Source organism: Panthera leo, chromosome D2 (assembly GCF_018350215.1).
Source record: "Panthera leo isolate Ple1 chromosome D2, P.leo_Ple1_pat1.1, whole genome shotgun sequence".
Lineage (NCBI taxonomy): Eukaryota > Metazoa > Chordata > Mammalia > Carnivora > Felidae > Panthera > Panthera leo.
The window spans coordinates 33,842,439-33,863,768 of record NC_056689.1 but is presented as its reverse complement, the minus strand read 5'-3'; the positions used below and the strand labels follow the sequence as shown (position 1 = coordinate 33,863,768).

The 21,330-nt window shown below is 51.4% G+C and overlaps 1 protein-coding gene across 8 annotated transcripts in view; it reads left to right on the top strand.

Annotated features, from left to right (window-relative positions):
- Positions 1-357: 357 nt before the first annotated feature.
- CAMK2G (calcium/calmodulin dependent protein kinase II gamma) overlaps positions 358-21,330 on the top strand; it is a 56,227-nt gene continuing 35,254 nt past the window's right edge. For 6 of the 8 annotated variants that reach the window (XM_042908114.1, XM_042908111.1, XM_042908117.1 and 3 more), the window contains exons 1-4: positions 415-546; positions 1,880-1,974; positions 13,442-13,501; positions 20,689-20,743. In XM_042908114.1, the coding sequence (XP_042764048.1) occupies positions 482-546; positions 1,880-1,974; positions 13,442-13,501; positions 20,689-20,743 (275 nt within the window). In that variant the 5' untranslated portion in view covers positions 415-481. Of the gene's footprint in view, positions 547-1,879; positions 1,975-13,441; positions 13,502-20,688; positions 20,744-21,330 lie in introns of those variants that run through there. The other 2 variants (XM_042908113.1, XM_042908116.1) reach the window with 2 other exon arrangements.

Genomic DNA, 21,330 nt, shown 5'->3' with positions numbered 1-21,330 from the left:
GGTCTGGGGGCTAAAGACTGCTAGAAAACTCGGTGGTCCAGACCGGTACATATTCCCAAAACACACACATAGCACGCACATTCCGAGCCCTTGCAGGGTCTGCCCTGGGACAAACCCACAGGTCGCGAGGCTTTCGGCTCCCTCGAGGTGGCCTGGGGCTGGGACCCCCGCTCCTCTCTGCTCCCCTCTGCTCCCCTGAGCGCGCGGCCAGACCCGGGCGGCTCCCGGGGCGGGGCGGAGCCGGCGGCAGGAGGCCCCTCCCCGGAGGCGGTCCAGGGGCCGGGCGGGGGGCCGGCGGGACTGGGGGCGGGGCAGGCGGGCGGGCGCGGGGGTGTCCCTCCCTCCCTCGCTCTCCCCGGTAAAGTCTCGCGGTGCTGCCGGGCTCAGCCCCGTCTCCTCCTCTTGCTCCCTCAGCCGGGCGGCGGTGACTGTGCACCGACGTCGGCGCGGGCTGCACCGCCGCGTCCGCCCGCCCGCCAGCATGGCCACCACAGCCACCTGCACCCGCTTCACCGACGACTACCAGCTCTTCGAGGAGCTCGGCAAGTACGGCCCTCACGCCGCCCGCCGCGGCCCCCCACCCTGTCCCCGCCGCCCGGGCGCTATGCGGCTCCTCGCCCCGCCCCCCGGCCCTGCACCGGCCGCTGCAGCGCCCCCTCGGCCCGCCCCACCCCCAGCCTTTCCCGCCTGCCGCCTCCGGGGCCCCCTCGTCCCCAGCTCTCTGCCCCGCAGCCCCCTCCGCGCCCTGCAGCAGCTGCCCAGGCTGCTGCACACCGCGCTGTCGCGGGGACTGCAGCCCCCGGACCGCTCCTCGGAGCCCTCCAGCCCCGCCCCTCCCTCATCCATCAGGCGCCCCCCATTCTGACCCCGCCTGCTCGCCGCGCCCCCTCCTCACCCTACTCAAGAGCTCACTCAGCACCCTGTCTCAGGTCCCACGCGCCTGGCACTCAGGACCCTCCCTGGCCCTGCGGCTCCAACCCCGCTGCGGTGCCCGAGTGTGGGGGGGATGTTTGGTGCCCGGCCCCGCCCCCCGCTAGTGATGCTTCCAGGATCCCAGCCCCGCTTCTGGGCAGTGCTGCAGCACCCCCTTATCCCCTCCCCCTATCCCTGCAGTGGTCCCGGGAGCCGCGCGCCGCAGCCCGCAGCATCCCCCTCCCCTCTGCACTGAGCTGGCCGCTGCAGCAGCCCCGGCCCCCCCACCCCCACCCGCTGCGCCGAGCCCGGCCACTGCAGCCCCCGCCCTGCCCGCCCCCCTAGACGTTTCCAGAGCTAGAGAGTGCGAGTTCCCATTTGGGGGAAAGTAGTGGAAAATATCATAGGGTTGGGGAGCTATTGATGTCTGAGATCCTCTCTTTCCGTGCTGTCAGTTGAGCCGGGATGCAGTGGGATGAAGCCAGTTGTGGGGGCTCACTTTCCTCATCTTCCCCTATGATTGAGGGAGATTTCCCTCTCCGGATTATACCTTCTGTCTAATCTTCCCTTCCCCTACCCTCAACTATTCCCGCTGAGAGAAGGGCAGGGTCTCTGTCCCTTCTCCTGGTTCTCCTGGTTGGGACTGCAGAGCTGTCTGTGAGATGCAGCAGGTGTGTGTTTTAAGCATTGCCCACCAGCTCCTGATGTACAGCCTGAGGTTGGGGTGTTGCTTTGTCCAGTGACTAGATGTGGGAGTGGGATGTGGTGGTCCTCCGTCACATCTGTTCAGTGTCATGCAGTGGCCTCATCCTTCTGCCCCACGTTGGATGGCGATGGTCACTATGCTGGTGTGTGTGATTTTGACTAAAGGGGTGGTAATGCGATCATCGCTGTTCTCAGACCCGAAGCGTGTCTGTGTCACTCTGCTCTGCTCCGTGTCCCAGTTCTTTCCCCCTTCTCCCTCCAGGGGTGCTTTCTCTGTGGTCCGCAGGTGTGTGAAGAAAACCTCCACGCAAGAGTATGCAGCAAAAATCATCAATACCAAGAAGTTATCTGCCCGGGGTGAGTGTTCCCCCATCTTGGCCTCTCATTAGACTGCTTTGAAGGGCTATAGCTTCTGAAGATGTTCCAGGAATTAGGAGTTGTGCGTTTTAGCCCCTGCAGAAGAATTGAGATTTCAGGGTTGGTTGACTTGGAAGCCAGGCAAGGAGTTGCATGGGGAACCAGAAGTGCTCAGGTAGAAAAGAATGAGAAAGATGTAAGACATGGAGATAGCTATGAGAAGGAACGGAACCTGAAGGCTCAAGGGAGTTTGGTTTTTAAGGGAGGAGGAGATGTGGGGAGTGGTGGTAGCATGGAATGGGGAGCTCTAAATTTGGAGTCTCTGTGTTGGGGGTAGTGGTAGCCACCCCAGGCCTGTCCTATTCCCTGTGCCCCAGTGGTGACTTAGGATGGAAATGCAGTAAGTGAACAGCTCTGACAAATCCAGCCTCCCCCTGCCCACCAGGCGGCAGAACAGACTCCCAAGGGAAGGGAATCTGTAAACATCAGGGGAGGCTGCTACTGGCGAGGGCTTCTCGGGAACAAATCCTGCCAGATGAACTTGATTGCTTTTTTGATCAAATTACAAAGTTGGTGGTGCAGCAGCAGATGCAGCCTGTCCTGGGGAGAGGGTGATGCCTCATGGTCTGGAAATCTCAATTGCCTGGCCCGGGTGGGAGCAGCATTGCATCCAGATCTGAGGATTGTGAAGGCCCAGGCCTTGGAGCCTGCTTTGTGAGATCCTCCCAAGTACCTGAGGCCAGGAGGGTGAGGCCCTGTCTTTCACACCTCGAACCTACACTCCCTGAACCTTGTATTGGGTGCTTGCCAAACTCACCTCATCTGATAGGTATAGACCCAGCAATGTGTGAAGTGCTATGTGAACAGGTCTAGTGAGTACAGAGGTAATGTGGATGGATTGTCATCGAGGGCGACAAAGGTTATTAGACTCAGAGAAAGGAATTAGTATGGGGCAATGGGATGCCACAAATATATTAGGAGCCAGGACAAACACCCTGGGGAAGGTGAGGACTGTGGTTAATAGTGACCCAGGCGTCTCTGGGTAAGAGATACAGTAAATGTCCCTCAGCATCAGAGAAGCTGTTAAATTCCACAGAGATGACAGTGGGCTTCTGTTATGTGTACAGTTGTTCTGGGACCTGTTTACCAAGGCTGTGTCTGCCTCCTGGCTGGGAGGGCTTCTCTTTATCCCCCAAAACAGAGCTTGTCTTGCTGTCTCCTTCCCAGCTTCCACTTCTTGCCATTCCTCTAATTGGCTATGAAGTTGACTTATTTGTTTGTTTTCTTTCTCTCTGGGTACCTTAAGTCGGAGGCGATGGTTGCCATAGAGATATGTGGGCAGTCAGATGCCCTCCTCCCCTGGGGTAGGGGATGACACAGTGGGCTGGGCTCTTTGGCAGACATCCTCTGGCCAAGGGTGCAGGGTGCAAGCAGAGACGACAGTTCTAGAGTGGATACCTCCCTGTGCCCACGCAGCATAGCCCTGGTGCATCAGAAATGGGGCTGGTGTCTGGTGTCTCCAGTTAGTGATGCAATGCTTAGCGTTCCTCATCTCACCAGTGTCCTCCGACCCAGGCGTAAGAGAGGGAGGGACTCTAGGAACCAAACTCTAGGATGTGAGGATAGCTGTTGTGGTGACTTTGTGGAGCTGCCTGCCTTTGGTTGTCATTTCCTTCTCCTTTCCTACCCACCTGAACTTTCCTGACCTGTGTCATCATGTTCTATTCCCTTCCTCACCTCCTTTCAACCTTGTCTTGGTTTTCTGACTGACATCTTTCTTTCCCTGCCCAAACTGGATGAGGTTTGGTTTCTCTTTGATTTTTTTTTTTTCCTCAAGAAAAGGATTCTTGTGTAAGATCATATGCTTCAGACATCAACTCCCCCTCTCTCGAGATGGTTATGCCAAGACTGGGGCTCTGTTGTATGGCATGCGTGCCAGGTTAACTTAGGGACAGAGGCCTGGTCCTGGCTGATAGGCACAGGTGCCAAAAAGACGGGTCAGGAATCTGTCGGTGCCAGTACCGTTTGGAGGTGGGAGAGTGGGAGGGTGTTGTCTTGGAGATGGAGGGACCAAGCTGGGGGCTGTGCTATAGGTGTGGGCACAGGGGATGTGAGCTTGTGGAGAGTTGGGCCAGGGTGCCCACTAGGCTGGTGCCCATGGGGTTAGGGAGTGAAGGCCATGGCTTCCCTGCAGCCTCTCAGTTTACGCTGTATATTTTATAAAGGTGCAGCAGCTGGGGCTGGGTTTCACTCGTCACTGTCTGTCTGTCTAGGGCTCCGCAGGTGTTGGATTTCTGTGTCTGGGAATGTGGTGGGCCCACTGGAGTCATCCATGAGGGTCCGAAGGGGCTTGCTCTGTTTGCTGAGTCTCTCTGCCTTTTCCTTTCTTGTTTGTGATTTTCTGTGCTGTAAGTCGAAAGGAAAGAAAAGGGTATCAAGCTGCTTCTCCTTGGCATCCATGGTGAAGTGTTCAGGAGGCATGGGGAGAGATCACCTGGTCGTATGGGGGATCTGATCTGGATGGGAATCCTTCTTTTGCTCTGTTGTTTCTTGTCATTGCGGCTTCAGAGGCCCATGTTCATAGCTGTGTTACAAGGTAGGGCGTGCGTGTGCCTGTGCATTGAGCACCGTCTTTGTCTGCTGGCCTGTCTGCATAAAGTCACTGGAAGTCACATAACGTCACTCCCTTTGCTTGGAACAGTGATAGGTGTGGAGTTGGGGCTCTGAAGGGAGCCTGTGGTTCCAAGCTTAGCTCTCCACTAGGCTGAAGGAGGCATTTAAAATAGGCTTGGATGCAGGAGCTAGTGGGCCAGGTGATGGCAATGATAAGTCGTTATTTTAAGATTTAAGAGCACCCCCCAAGGAGCCTGAGCCCTTATGTCTTTTTTTATTTTTAAATCTTCATATTCCCTTCTTATCTTTATTCATATGCATATAGATTTTCACCTCGTGGAGCCTAACATTTTATATCCTGCTCTCTTGCTTACATCCAAAGCGTTTCCCCATATTGCTATAGTTGAAGGGCAAATGGTCCTTTCTTCTTCTGTAGTTTAGGATTTATCCTTGGAACAGTTAGCATTATAAGAAATCTCTGTATTTGGACCATTTATCTGGATTCCAGTTGCTTTTACTACAGTGGATACTTGGCCTTACTAAGAGATGCTACCAGAAACAGTATTTTGAAATCTGTTATAGCACTTGCTATGTCTATTTATTTAGTCTGTATACCCCCTACCCCCGTGAAGAAATTTCTATTGAGGCTAAATGTAAGCAAGCTTTCCTCTTCCTGAGGACCTGTGAAGTGAGGGTAGGAACCATATCTATTTCTTCACTTCTGTGCAGGCAGGGCCCAACAAAGTGCCTGACACATACCTAGCCTATACATGTTGAATGAATGGATTCAAAGGACCACATAACCGGTCATGGTTGCTTCTTGGCTTTGGCTGTCAGGAAACTCGGAGCCAAGTTGTAGGAACCCTCGTACCTTGTGGCTGGCTTGGGTTCCCCCTTTGTGAATCCATGGAGCCAGGCTGTAAGCCTGACATGACTGTTGGAGAGGACACATGAAGTTATAGACCGTGCTTGGGGCATGTATGGTAGGTGGGCGATGTAGGAAGATAGTGTAGCTTATGATTCTTTCTTCCCTTCAGAAATGACCTTATAGGGCAATGTTGGGACTTCCTCTCAGCCACAATTTTCAATTTTAGTATGTGTAAGGATCACCTGAGTACTGGTTAAAAAATACAGATTCCTAGTCTCCATCCACAGAAGGTCTGGGGTTGGGTCCCAGAATCTAAATTTTACACAGGTGCCCTAGTGAATTTCATGCAGGTGGTCCCTCAGCCATGCTTTAAGAAATGCCATCTAAAATCAGTAACAGCATCAACAATCACTCTTGCCACATTCTCCGAGATTACCAGACAAACCTTGGCCCAGCCTTTTCTAGGTGGCATCTCTGCCCGTATGTGGCCATCTGTGCACATGGGCTTTTCTGTGATTAGGGGCCTCCTTCTGAGCCCCCAGATTGAGGTGTCAGTCTGTGTCCAAGCCTGTGGCAAGCTGAGTGGCTGAGATTGTGGCATGTTGGCCACCAGAAGGGCAAAGGCTGTCCCTTTCTGGGTCCAGCTGGCCCTGGGGACTGAAATAGGATCCCCCTGGGTGGTGCCAGCTGTAAGTCCCCACCCCCTTAGTGTTGGCCTGAGTAGCCCCCATGACATTTGTGTCCCCTGTGGTATCTCCAAATGAGACTTTCCTGTTAAGGATCTGGGTGAAGTGAGGGGAGGCAGAGAGAGGAGGGTGAAGCAGCAGTGCGGGAGGGGTAGAAGGAAGAGAGATCTATGCAGCACTGGAATGCCAGGACTCTGCGACTTGAGGAAGCATTTAAGGAGGTTGTATGCAGAACTGTGTTTTCCTCCTGAGGATAATAGGCCAGTCAGTTTCTGTTGACAGAGAGATGGGCATCCTGTATATAAGTGACTGAGCTCCACTGACTCGTCCCCCTAAGTGGATGAGAAAACAGCCTGGAGGTCCCTTCTCTGTGCCAAGGCTTATGCTGGGCCGGTTTTGTCATACAGTCACGCTGTGAGCTATGTGGCTTAGTTCATACAACACTGGCCTGTCACCCTGCCATCCTGTCCACCTTCCCAGAGTGACTTCGGGTGCTGGCCTCATGGGGTGGGGATGGAGGTTGGAAGGTGGCCCCATCCTTGATCTCTTCCTGCTGCTTGCGCTGGTCTCTTGTCAGAAGCTGTGTTCCAAGCTTCGAGGCTATGCTGAAACCCTAGAGGTGAGTGGCTGACCCCATTCTCTGGTGAGGCTACAGGCAGGGAAGGGGAGGCGTGGGTATGACGGGCTCCCGTCCCCATCTCTGTGCTCGCTCTCTGGACAGCCTTGGCAGGCCAACAAGGGCCTGATCCCATGGGTGCCAAAAGGGTGATGACAGGAAGAGATGGGCACTTTGCACCTCTTGAGTGCCTCTCAGCAGAGGCCTTTGTCATCTTCCCAGGGCCAAAAAGATCTGCCCCAGGGCCAGTGGGGAAACCAAGGCACAGAAGGTTGGTTTGTTTCTTTTGAGCTGTAGGTATGCCGTGATTTTGCTAGTGCTCAGACCCCAGCATCCTCAAGCAGTGTGGTCTTCACTTGGCTCCTCCCTTTAAATCAGATTCTGGGCATTTTGTTCCTGTGATGAATGTTGATATATCATCCCCACACCTCCATCTAGGCCCAGAGCTCTAAGCCCAGTGGAGCAAATCCCTCCGTTCTGCTGGCTGAGGCCTCGCTCTCATCTGTACCCCCCCTCTCTGGGTACAGACCCTTTGTGGTGGGGACATTTCCAGCCACTCCCCACCAACACCGTCTCTGCTTCCTGGGTCCTATCAGCAGCAGCAACAGCTTCCCATCTGCTCCCCTCTTTTCTCCTCTCTCTCTTCCCCTCCCCCCCCCCCCCCCCCCCCCCCCCCCCCCCCCCCCCCCCGCTTGCTGCTGCCCTGGGAGGAGCTATTTTTAGGGGCTGCTTCCTGGGATGTTTTACTTGGGGCTGGTTACCATGAAGGAAATGTCACCAAAACAGTGGGCAAAGGCTGCAGGCACCCAGAGCCGTGCCGGGGGCATGGAGAACTCAGCGGCTGACCCTGTTCTGGCCCTGAGAGCATCCAGAGTGTCCAGAGGCAGAGCCCTGCCTTCTTGGACCTTGCTAGTGACCCCATGGGGATTTTCTCCACCCAAGCTGGTTTGGGAGACCTTTGCTATGGAACAACTTCTTGGTTCCTCTCTCCTTTCCCTCCTTAAAGCTTCTCTTATCTTACGACACAAAGGGCAAAGTAGGGCTTGGCTTTTTGTGTCACCTGGTTAAACCTGCTTGAGTTAGGACTGAAGAGAAAGGGAGAATACCAGATTAAGGGACAGAACCTTGGAGGTTCACATGAGCACATTTCAGGGCCTATCCCACTGTACTCATAGCCCTCAGCTGGTCCCGGGTGTGTGAGTGTGAAGGAATTGGAAGCCATGACCCCTGCTCTTACATGGTGGATGGACTTTGCTCTTAATTGGAGACTCTTTGCACCTTTAGAGTGAGATTCAAACAGGAAGGGATGTGGCATCACAGTGTCAGGATGAGGTCAATGGGATTGTGACTTGGGATTCCCACTGGTCAGTGCCCAAGGCCAGGGACTGTTAATAAGCAGCTGGAAATGCGGATAATGACACCAGATCCTTCTGGTGCCCTTGTTTCTTCTCCTCCAGGTGATGCCCCAGAGGCCAGACGGAGGTCTCTGCTGCTTAGTAAGGAAGAGGAGGGCACTCAGGAGGGCAGCAAGAGGAGACATTCCACTTGAAGCATCTGAAATTGGGCTTTAGGAAACTGTAGGAATCTTCTCATCGTTCATGTTGGGATCATAGGCACAGACCCTTGAAATACCCTTTGAAAAGTCAAGGATGTCATTGGGATTGGAACTTGGAGAGTGTTCTCATAGCCAGAGTAGGGCTCTGTGTCCTTTCCATGATAGAGGGTTGTGTATTTAGGTGGCAATAGGATCTTATGTGAAACTAGTGCCGGCGGGGTGCCTGGTTGGCTCAGTCGGTTAAACTTCCCACTTTGGCTCAGGTCATGATCTCACACGGTTCATGAGTTCGAGCCCCACATCAGGCCCTGTGCTGACAGCTCAGAGCCTGGAGTCTACTTTGGATTCTGTGTCTCCCTCTCTCTCTGCCCCTCCCCAGCTCACACTCTGTCTTTGCCTCTCTCAAAAATAAATAAACGTTAAAAAAAATCTTTTTTTAAATTAGTGCTGACACTTGTGGTTATAGAGAAAAGTCGCTAAATCAGTCATATCCCTACAGGGCCATGGAGGATCAATGGCCAGCCTTCCCTGGCCCCTGATCCTGTGATGGAAGGAAAGTGCATTTGGAGTAGGCTTCTCTTTTGGGTTTAGGGGAGAGGTGGTTCTAGAACTCTGCCTCCCCTTTGCCGTATGCTGTCTCCTCACTGCTTCCTCTTTTCTGTCTCGCTTGGCACTGACCCTCTCTGGTCACTCCTTGCTGCTCTTCCTGTGATGGGTACTTGGCCGGGACCAGGTCTGGACATACTTGGGCAAAAGGCAGGAGAGGCAGAGCCTCCAGGGATGCCTGTTTCTCGGGCCTGGCTCTGTCTGGAGGGGCTGTTGGGGAAGGCCCAAGCAGATCCCTGATAACAGCCACTTCTGCTTTCTGCTCCTGTTGCTACCTCTGCTATTGAGGGGGAGAACTTTGCAGAGAGATGTGGTTGGAGCTGGGCTGAAGGTCGGCAGGGGTGGGTCTCTCCATGGCAGCAGCACACAGGCAGGCAGGAAGTGGCCCTGTGCAAAAGCGGGAAGTGGCTGTTGTCAAACAGGAAGGGGGGGCTGGGCCACGTGAGGGGGCGGGGAATAGCCCGCTTGAAAGGTGGGTGGGAAGAGGGTCAGCCTTGGAAGGCCTAGGAACAGTGAGCTCCATGGTCAGTGGGAGGAGGGGTGTATCAAGGGAGAAGGCCACCTTTGTGACAAGAGCACCAGCTGGTGTGTTGTCACCTTAGGATGCCCAGCCAGGCCCTTGACCTGCCACTGTGGACCAAGTCAGTTCAGTGGCCTCACCTCCTTTGGGGTTGTGATACTGTGCGTTAGCCAGGACAGCCCTTGCAATTGGGAAAGATGCTCTACAAACCATATTTGTTCCTGAAATACCACAGCCTCTGCTAGGGTGGAGCCCTCTGCTTTTTCCCCAGACGTAGACCAGTCCTGGAGGGGACTACAGGCCAGGAGGTGTGTGGAGGAAAGAGACAGGAGACAATAGCAGAGAGGCCGGGGTACCGGCTGGCTGTGTATGGTGTGAGGAGGCAGAGAGAGAATGGTTGGCAAAAACCACATGGTTCATTGAGCAGAGCTTCTGCATGGCAGGACGCCACAGCCAACAAAGGTGAGGCTGAGGAAGAGGAGGGATCCTGCAGGCAGTGGCACTTCCTTAGGCTTTCCTCTCTCTGAGAAGCCCCTGTTGCTAACCTTTCACCTGCAGGCTGTAGACACAGGCGGGCCCCACCAAAACAGGAGGGAATACCTCGATGCCCAGGGGGGCTGCAACAGAGCTGAGTCAGAGGGCTCCGCTGGTGTGTTGTGGACTCTCTGGGTGCCCGAGCTGAGAGAGAATGGGTCCAACTCTCTCAGTGTCTCTGGTGATAGCCACGGCTGAGGTTCTCCATGTGCCAGGCACCGTGCCGAGCATTTACCTGATTACCTCATTTAATCTGCAGATATCACTGCCTCTGTTTTCTTTCTTTCTTTGTTTTAAGTTTATTCATCTACTGTTTTGAGAGGGAGAGTGTGAGCTGGGAAGGGGCAGAGAGAGAGGGAGAGAAAGAATCCCAAGCAGGCTCCACACTGGCAGTGTGTGGATGCAGAGCTGGAATTCACAAACCGCGAGATCATGACCTGAGCCGACATCTAGACTCCGACACTTAACTGTCTGAGCCACCCAGGCGCCCCTGACTGCCTCTGTTTTAGAAGTGAGGACACTCTTTCCCAAGGTATCTATCTGGCTCCTTTTATCACCTCCATTAGGTCCTAATCAAATGTCATTTCCTTGCTGAGGCTTTCTGTGATCATCCTATTTAGATATGTACTATTCCCCTTCCCTGCTTTATTTTTCTACATTGCACTTGCCAAGACATTTAATGTGCCATCTAGTTCTTATTGTCTGTCCCTCCCCCAACCCAGCCCCACTAGAATATCACCTCTATCAAGGCAGGGATTTTTGTCCTGTTTTGTTCACTGCTGTATCTACAGCATTTAGAACAGTGCATGTCACATAGAAGGCCTCAGTAAATATTTTTTTGAATGCATGAATGAGGCTCAGATGAGTTTAATAGCTTACCTGATATAGCAGGGCTTGGACTCAACCCGGGGCTGTCTGGCTCCAGAACTGTTGTGTTCATGGATGGACTGCATGGCTAAGGATCAGAGCAAAGACGAAGGAGCAGCCTGGGGTTCAGAGAAGACATGGGGACTCAGCTTCTTGGAGACAGGGCTGAATTAAGTGGCTAACAAGGACCCTCTGGACACTGGGAAGCTCCTTCAAGGAGCTGGAAGGATGAATCTGTGTCTCTCCTCCTTCTGAGTCACTGGTAAAGCCAGAACACCCTTATTTTTAGTGCTGTTGCTCTTGTGGGACTGGAACCATTAGCCAGTAAGAGACTTATGGGAGGAGATAAACATTAATCTTACAGGCCTTCCCCTTAGCAGCCATCTCCGCATTGCAAGATGCTGTTCCTCTGCACCTGCCTGGACAGCCATGCCCAAGGGTTGTGGGTTGGAGGGTGGTGAGGTAAGTGGTCAGAGAGAGGGAAGCTTTGGGGCTGGCTAGCTGGGTACTCCCATCCCAATTTCAGGGGCTGAGAGGAAGGTGGGGTAGCCCTGACATCCTTCCAGCCATATCTGGAAAAAGCAAGCCCCCTGCCAACTGGGCTGGGCTAGCACTACTTTCTCAACTAACTCTAGGGTCTGAAAGTCCCTGGGACTGATGGGTCCCAGGTGATGTGGGAGTGTGGGGTTACCTGTGGTTTTCTGGCTGCATCCCGGTTAGAGGTAATGCCAAACCTGAGGATAGGAAGGAGGGCCTGACCCAGATCTTTGGGCAGCTGGGATGGATTAGCCTGGGCAGCAGGAACTAATCTCTGCCTGTCCCCACCTCCTTTTTCCACAAAGCAGAGCTGTTGCTAGAGGGAAAGTTTAGGACAAAACTAGGGGTGATTGGTGAAACAACAATTAGGAATTCCTTTTAGTCTATAATCCCTGCATTATCACAGACTACATTATCTTGGCAGGCCTGGGTCTGAATCCTAGTTCCTCCCTTTCCAGATGTGTGATCTCGGGCAAGTTATTTAACTTCTCTGGGCTTCAGTGTCATTTTCTGTGAAATGGTGACCGTCATAGCACCTACCTGGTAGGATGGTTGTGGGAGTCATGGCAAGCTCTACAGAGGCTCTTTGCTATTAAGGTAGAGGTAGGGTGGGGAGAAGCCCTTACCAAGGGAGGCAGGAATTGTTTGGCAGATGGAGATGTGAAGTCACCTGCCTGGGCCTGGAGAAGTCGAGGTGAACTGAGCTATGCCCCCACAAAGCCTGGAGTTTTTACGGGTTGCTCTTACTTTTCTTTATCCTGTCATCATAGCTTCATGCTGGAGAAAGGGCTCTAGGCTCAGACCACCTGCATCCACTGCCTGCGACCTTGAGCAGGTTCCCTCAACTTTTTAAGCCTCAGTTTCCTCATTTCTTCACTTGTAATGTAATAGAGTTAATCAGATCCTTTACTTCATAGGGGTTTGGTGGGGATGACATAAGATAATCTATGCCTCTGCCTGGCAAATAGTAAATCCTTAGTAAATAATGGTTGTTACTACTATTGATGCTATTGATAAACCCTTATGAAGCCTCTGTTATGGAAGGAACTCTAGGAAGCATCACTCAAAAAGATCCCACCCTTTAAAGAGCTTGTGACCAAAAGATGGTGGACATAATGTATGATGTGAACATTATAAGAAGTGCAGTGGAAGGTGGGGGGATGGTCAGGGGGAGGAGAAGTCCCATCTACTGAGAGGAACAGGGGAGACTTTGTGTAGGAGGGGACTGTCTGGCAGAATTCCAGCAGGTGGGGTGGAGAGGGCTTCTAGGCCACCTTGCTTTGCATAGTAACATCCTCTCTTTCTACTTCTTGGAGCTCTGCCTTCCTATGGAAGGAATTGACCAATGTTGCTTGCTTGCATCTGAGATCTCCTAGACTCTGGTCATTTCACCAAAGCAGAGTAACCCCAGTGCCTGAGTGTGAAGAGGTGAGAGCTCATAGCAGTGTATGGCCAAGCAGATCCTGGGGAGAAGCAGGATTACCGTAATATGGGCCTCATAATAGTGCCAGCCTCATGGAGTTGTTACGAGAATCAATTAAAAGCTGTTTCTGCCTGGTGTAGAAGTAAACTCTCAAGAAATGTTAGCTATGATTATTTTATCAAATCATTATCATCTTCATCATCATCTTGGTTGTCAGCAGCATTATGTTTCAGGGATGCTATGAAGATTCAATTAGAGAATATATGTAAAACTCCTAGCACAGTGCCTGGTCATATAGTAGGTGTTCAATAAAACTTAGCTATTATTAGTATTTCTATCAAGAAAGAAATTCTGGACACCCTGGCCCAGTGAAATCCCTGCTATAGTGAAAAGGGTACCAGAGTTTTAGTTGAAGACCTGGATTCAAATCCCAACTCCACCTCTCACTAACTTAAGGTGCTTTCCTAGAGCATTACTTCATTTGGAAAAAGTGGTCATAATACCTATCCCTGGGATTGCTGTGACTTGCTGCATTAATTCAGCAAATTGTAAAAAGTGCATAGTTGGAAGAGTGTGAATAGCAAGGTGGCCACAAAGAGAATGGATGGTTGATGGTTTTTGTTTCCTCCCTTCTGCTTTTAGATCACCAAAAACTAGAACGTGAGGCCCGGATATGCCGACTTTTGAAACATCCAAACATTGGTAAGTGCTTAGGGTATTTATCGGGCATGTTGTAGAAGGCAGGGAGAACAGAGGTGCACTGCTTCTGTGTATGAAACCACTTCTGCCCCTGGGCCTTTGCCTGGTGTAATTTTTTTGTCCAAGTGGGATAGCAACTGTGTCTTGCTAAGAATTCTGGGGCGTTCTAGTTTAGAGACCTGAGGGTCTCCATCCCTGCAGTGTTATTTCAGGGCTAGGATGTGAGGATTGGAACAGGTTTTGGACTCCCTTTCTTCCCTTTCTCCTTCCGTCTTTGGGCTGAGGTCCAGGATCCTCAGCGTGTGAGGCACTGGGCTAGTAGCCTGCCAGCATCCCTCACCAGGGGCCTTCCACAGCCATCATAAAAGGGTCCGGATTTTGTTCCTGGACTTGAAAGAGTTTTGTTCCTGTTAACGGTGTCATGCACACTCTGGGGGTTTCCATGGTGCTCCCGTTTGTATTCCCCAGAGCCAGGAAAGCAAGCTGCCCACCCGCCTGGCTTCTCTGGAGAAGGGATGGCAGGGGCCACTCTCATGGGGAAGGAGAAAAAATTAAGAGGATTTCTCCCTGCTCCCACCCCAACTTGGGGGACAAGAGCACATTGTTGGTTGTTCTAAAGCCTGAGGAGGTTTGCCTGCCACAACCCACTCCGGCTCAGTTTTATATTGTTCAGCTGAAATAGCCTTTGCCAAAAGCGTTGGCCCTGATTTGGTGCTTCTTGCAGAGGGGACAGAAATTGGGCTGGCTGCAGCATCTGAGCAGAAACCCCAGTCTTGACTTGAGGCAGAGCAGGGAGCATCTCCTAGGTTTTCCCTGAAAGCCCTGAGTCATCACAAAGAACAACACGTGTTCCCTGCTCCTCAGGCATGGCCTAAATATCGGGGCTCCCACAGTGCCCCGGAGGCCTCCCCCTCTGCTCTGTTGGCGGCCGGGGCTGTGAGGTGACATGCCAAAGCTGGATGCTTCCTCCGGAGCTACCCAGCCTCTGGTTTCCCAGACCTCAGGCTGGAATGCTTAACGTGAGCCCTTACATGGGAGAGCCGAGGTCGTACTCCGGCCCAAGGGGGAGAGGAGCAGCTCTGAGGTAACCAGAACTCCAACCATGCAGGGCTTTACAGATCGCAATCGGCAGCTTGGATTACACCTGAAGCAGATTGGCAGAGCCGGTGCTCGACTCTGCTGGTGCAGTGTGCTCCATTGAGCCAACACCTCTCAGCTGATGGGTCCTGGGCTTGGAACTACTGGAGCTCCCTGGGTGAGCTCTCATGTTAGACCCTCACCTGAAAACAGCACAGTTGGGACCAATGTATCACCTTGGGTAGGAGAGAAGAGACAATGAGAGGAATAACTAGAACAGCAGTCGCAAATTCAGGCGTGTTTTGTTTGGCCAGCTCAGTGGTCTAAAAATATTTCATTATTTGCCAATATTTAAAAACGAGATTTTACATTTTGAAGAAAAAAAAAATTCTGTTTCCCAGTCTTTCGAATCAGACATTGTGGCTCTCCTGAGCCTCCATCTGCTCGGGCTGGGCAGCGGCTGTCCCTTGAGCCTGCTGGTCACCGTCGTTTGCCACTCTCTGGTACCTCATGTTTGCACTGATTGCCATAGGCTTTTGAGCTTGTGACCTCTAACCTAGAAGTTCCAGAACAGGAAGAAAAAGTGTGTTGGTAGCTAAAGCCATCCACAAACACAGAAGCATTTTGATGTTCCAGTCCCAGGTCTCAGGGTCTGAGGACAGCCACTTCCTTTCCTTATGCTACTTGTGACCAACTCATAGAGTAATGATGAACTGTTCTCATGTAGGGAGGAGAATATAGGGTGGGATAAAGGAGGCAGGAGGCGGAACCACCTCCTGGTTGACCTGGTTGACCCTAGAAGGGTTGAGGTAAGATGAAGACAATTGAGAAATGACCAAGGACAAAAATGGGATTCTAGCTGAAAACAGTCATACCCTTCTTTTTATGCATTTCTAGAAATGAAATATATACTTTTGACCTTTTAGACCTTACTTTGGTTTGGTAGCTCTTTCCTTTTTATCTACCTGCCCCCAGCTCTACCTGGAGACCGTCTGCCTCAGCCATCTGCTCTGTTAGGGGGCCAGCGAGACCCAACCCAGGAAAGGCATCCTCACTTCATCAGCATCTGATTGCCTAGAATTGTGCTTCGTGTCATTAATGTTCCCAGATCCTGAGGGATGTTGGTCTGAGGCCTTATTCTGGGGTCAAGAGCAGGGAGAGGGAAGGGTGAGTCAGGACGGTGTCCTGGGAGAGCTGGCTGGCCAGGCTCTCTGGCTTCCGGTGGGAACCAGGGCTGCTAGAGATGTGGTGGAACTGTGGATCCAGGAGGCGGGGGTTGCCATGGATCCTGATCTGGCTTGTGGCGGGAGAGGAGGCAGTTTTGTGCCCTAATTCACTATTCTTCTCCTCTCTTCGCTGCCCCCTCCTTCAGAGCTTTGGCCCTTTTGGCTCCAGCCTCTTTAACTCCATCCCGCAGGGATACAAGTGGACCAGCCCGAGAGTGGTGCAGAGTTGAGGATGCTGAGAACAGAGAGCACATGATCACCCTCTGGTTGCTGTCAGACTCGGAGACCCTTGAATTCAGAAGGATATTTGGTGCAAGGAGCCAGGCATCCCCAGTTTTCCTCCCTAATAGATATTCTATCCCAGAGGTTAAAAGCCTGCTGGAAGAATGAACCCTACTGTAAACTGTGGAGTCTGGGAGACGATGATGTGTCAGTATAGGCTCATCGATGATAACAAATGTGCCGTGCTGGTGGGAGATATTGACAGTAGGGGAGGCCATGAGTGTGTAGGGCAGTTGGTATGTGGATGCTCTCTGTACTTCCTACCCAGTTGTGCTGTGAACCCTAAACTGCTCAAAACAATAAAGTTTATTGATGAAAAAAAAAGCCTGTTGGTTATGAGGCATTAACTGCAGAACCTAAAACATCTTTGGAAGAGTGGCCAGAGGTGTGGAGTTGAGAGGAGGAGCCGGCAGCAGTACTGTCTAGTCTGAGTGGAATGTGTGCTACCTGTGATCTGCTTGCTCCCTGCTCTAAATTCCTCTAATGAATAGACTCTGTCTTCCTTCGTGCTGAGCTGCCCTGGGAGGTTCAATCACAGTCTAGGATTATGGTTTAAAGCAGCACTACTCAAACTTTCATGTGCTCATGAATCATCGAGGGATCGTGTTAAATTCAGATTCTGATTCAGGAGGTCTGGGGTGGACCTGAGCTTCCTCGTGTGTGTAGTCTCCAGGGTATGCCCACACTGCTGGTCTGTGAACCATATATGGAGAAGCAGAGTGTGTGGCTTTGGTATCATGTCTTCCAGGTTTGAATCTGGGATGTGTTGGTCTGTAGCTGTGACCTGCAGCGAATTATTTAGCCTGCCTGCACCTCCATTTTGTTATCTGTGCCTCTTCGTGGAGTTGTGAGAGGGCTCCGTGAGCAAAGGAGGCCTAGGAAATAAATGGAAGTGATGAAAATGGGGATTCTAGCCCCCAGGAGTGATCTTCCCTAAATCCTCAGCCCCAGTTCAGTTTGCAGATTATTTAAGCCAGGCTGCCATTTACCTTGGACCCAGGGCCATTTAGCTAACAGGAAGTGTGGCAAAAACAGGTGCAAAGAAAAAGAAGAAAACATTGCATCATGACCAAGCAGCTCCTAAATCTCTGCTCCAAGGGGGTTCTTGCCCACCTGCTCCTAGATGGGGAGGGCAGCCAGAGTCTCCCATCAGTCCCCCGGGAAGCAGGACCTCCTTCCCACTCTGCTGTTGCTGCAGACACTTTTAACAGTGACGCTTTATCCAAGCCAAGATTTGCTAGTTAAAATATGGCATGTTTTGGGGTGGTTTTTAAGGAATTGGAAATAGCCACAGCACTTGGGTTATGGCTTTGTGAGTGCTTGGAGGTACGAAACATCAAGCAAAGGTATTTAGGTGTTTGGGCTGTTTTTTCTTTCCGCAGTTTTTAAAAAGCAGTAATTAGGTTTATATCACTGAAATGCAGTAAATGCTTTATAGTCCTTTTCCAGGTCTTCCCGTCTGTGGACTTAGTCTAGCCCTCCTTGGCCTTCGACCATCTAATTACTGTGGAACGGGCTGGGTGATTATTTTATTCTGTAGCGTCCTTTACTTCTACTTCATAGCCCTTAACACAGTAGTGCTTAGTTACATATTTGTGTAAGTGCTGGTTTAACACCCGTCTTCCCCACTGGCCTGGAAGCTCTGCAGCAGCATTGCTGGGTTTCTCTTCCTCACAGCCATATCCATGGCCTGTTCAGCCATGCCCGTTTCAGGGGAGCAGGTCGGAATGGCTGGAGTTAGTGGGGACAGGTTGGAGCTCCTTAGCCTAAGAGGACAGAAAAAGTGACTCTCTTGCAGGCAATTCTACAATGTCAAGAATCTTGATGTCAGTTTGTTTTGGCTTCCAGTCTCAGTTCTGCCACTTAGTATGAGCTTGGATGAGTTCCTTTCGGAACCTCAGTCTTCTCGCCTGTCAAATGGGGGTAGTAAAAGTACCTTTCTTAGAGTTCAATAACATAACATATGTGAAGCACTTGCACAATGTCTAACACATAGAAACAGCCCAACTAAATATTAGCTGTTATAACTTGGATCGTTATTATCAAGATTCTGCTAGGGAGGCACTTAGAGTTGTGCAGTCAAGTTTTTCCCTCGTTCTCAGTTCTCCTAATTTTCTTTGCAAGAGAAAAAAAAGTATCTCGTTCAGGTATGGGGACTTGTGCACCTGTCCCTTCTTGTCTCAGTGGTACCTTGCTCTGGGGCACACATCAAAGCCATTCTCTGGGCTGGATTAATTTTCCATTACTGCTCTTCTCTTCTGATTCCCCTCCCCTGCTTCCTCCCACCTGGGCTCTGTGTGTGGCCTTCCTGGAGAAGAGCAAGCGCCAGTGCCTCCATATCTCAGCATGGGCATGGGTGCCTGTACTTTCTGCCCCATTCTCAGCCCTGCTGTGCTAGTCTAAGAGGCAGGCACAGGGGCCAGGGGCTGGGAGAGGCAGGGCCGGGTGGCAGGATTCCCCTGGGAGTGGTTGTTAACATCGTACCTGCTGTACTATTAGCTTACTGTCCTGCTACTGTCAGTCACCTCCCTAATGAAGCTGGTCTTTAGCTTCTGGGACAGCTGATTTCCAGGGGATTATTTGTATTACACACTTTAATGCTTTTTAATAGTGAATTTTTAATTAAATGGAAAGTCCTTTTGGAAGCAAGGGAACAGCAGCTGCAGCAGGACTTTGTGTGCAGCCCCAACTTAGACCAGAGAAGCACAAGTGAGGAGGGGGCTGGCTGGGCTTTGGGGGAGCTCACTTGAGCACGCCTGGGTTGAATAGCGTGGGAGGGAAGAACGGGTCTGGCTGTAGCTCCTTCCTTCTGTCATCTGGGGGCCTAGAGAAGTATGAGCTTGTTTGCCCAAGTACAGGAGGGAACAGTTGGAGGAGGAGGGATCCTGGTAGTACCACCTGCCTTTGATCCCATTGGTAAATCACAGAGATACTGAGTTTGGGGTAGAACTTTGGGTAACCGGATCAGATCAAATAAAGTAGGCGATATGACAGTTGTTGGGCCCTGGATCTGGCTCTGGCAGGTCTGTGTCCTCATTTGTCAACTGAGAAGAACCACAGAGCTGTAGTAATGGCTAAGTGCCTATATTTTATGTTCTGGCTGATCTTGCTGTGGTGGGAGAGGATGTAGGGAAGCCCCTTGGCCCTGAGGAAACAGTCTGATACTGGAAGTGGAATCTGTCATTTGGGGTGGTTGGCAACATGGAGCCACCAAGGAAGAGACACAATGACTTCTGTGTATCCAAGATCTTCACTGGCTGGTTTGGTGTCAGGCCATTCCTAACGTGCTCTGTGAGTTGCTCCTGAAACCCCCAAGGATTGGCAAGGGTCAGACAGAGGTTCCCCATCAGGAGAGATCAGGTGAGGGAAGGGACGGGAGCAGCTGGGACATTCAGCCAAAGCATCTCCTTGTGTTTGCATTAGAATGGTGCTCAGGGGTTGGCATTTAGGCCACAGGTGGCTTTGTGGGCAGAAGCTTGAAAAGGAGACCTCAGAAGACATTAGATTGGTTTTTTGCCCAGGAGCTCTGGAGGCGGGAAGTGGGAAGGGATTCTGCTTGCCAGCCTTTTCCTGCAGCGGGTGAGTTGCCCTAGTCTGCTCATTGCAGTGGCCTCCTGGACCCGTCTATGCTGCTGTCATAAGTGCGTTCGCGAGTAGTCTCTCTCACAGTCTCCATTGCTCTATTGCCTGGCTGTATGGGCTACACTGCATCTCTTATGGGAAGCAGTGGTGTAGACCAGTCTTTGGACTCAGAAAGAGCTGGATTTACATCTTGACCTATTATATCTTTGGCCTTTGGTAAGATACAACATCTCTGAGCCTCCAGCGTCCTCATCTGTAGAATGGGAGTGGTTGTCCAGAAGAATAAACTCCTCGGAGGCAGCTGCTATGTCCCTAAATCCCACCATCCAGCACAGAATCTGACACATAGTAGGCACTCAATAAATGCTTGTAGAAATACATAATGTATGCAAAGAGCCTAACCCAAGGCCTGGCATGTAATAAGCACTTTAATAAACAATTATTATTGTCATTGCCTGAGTTTGCATGTTGCCTCCCATGCTTACCATCCATTAGCCTCCTCCACGTGCCTTCCTGCTGGGCTCTACCTTTCCAGCTTTTCCCCTTGCCTTTAATTCCCCTTTTCCCATCTACTCCCGTAAAAGAGCTCTCGGGCTCGTCCATCTTGTCATTCTTTGTTCCTCTGCGGTCAGCATCCCCAGGTGGTCCTTGCTCTTGCTCTATGTTACACTGTCACGCATCGTATCCCAGGACCACCTCCTCTGGGACTAGCACCTCTGGGAAGGTTCCTGCTTTTCTGTCTTATTTCTTAGCCACAAAGCTTCTATCTCTTGCCTATGTTTGAGGCAGTATGAGATGGCAGCCAGAGCACTGGACCTGAGGTCTGGTTGTTTCTCTGTTCTGTGGCTGTGTCACCTGGTCTTGGGGGGTGATGGGCATGTCGCCACTTCTTACTGCCACTCCTTCAGAAGACCGTCCAGTGAGGCTGACAGGCTGGGACAGGGGTGGGATTGCTGAAGAGGAGAGGAGTAGGTTTCCAAGGTTTCTCTCTGTTAATCTCTGTCCCCATCTCCTCTCTTGCAGTGCGCCTCCATGACAGTATTTCTGAAGAAGGGTTTCACTACCTCGTGTTTGACCTGTAAGTTCCACTTTCTGAGGGTGTGGGGGCCTTTCCCTCCAGCTGGCTCAAGATGAAGGCTTGGAAAAAGACCTAAACTGGGTCTTCAGCCTCTGCTGAGAGTCCCTCTCCTTTAGCCAAAAGAAAGGGTTTGAGTTTGAACTTCCTCTAGTAATGGGCAGGTTGCTCAGGGGACCTCATTGCTCACTCAGTATCTCCCCAGGGCTCTGAACCCCCGGATGGCATTACTCTTGCATTTCTGTTCAGCAGCACACCTTGTGCAAATGCTTTTTTCTTGTTTCTTGGTGTGTTGTCCTTAGTGGAGAAATAGAATACAGCTCTTCACATGACCTTAAAAATTCTCGGAAATTGAAGGTGGCTTTTATTAGTCATAAACTGGACTCCAATTGGTCTCTCCTCCACTTTGGTTGTGGTTTAATATCTTAAAAGTGGCTCTTTACCTCCTGGAAATGCCTCTCTGGTATTTTCAGTATTGGGTCTCTGTGTCCTTGGTCTCATTATTCTTCAACTTTAAGAATAGGTCTGTCCTTCTTGGGTAGCTGTGTATCTTAGTATTCATATTGGTCTCAAAGCTATGACTTTCTGAG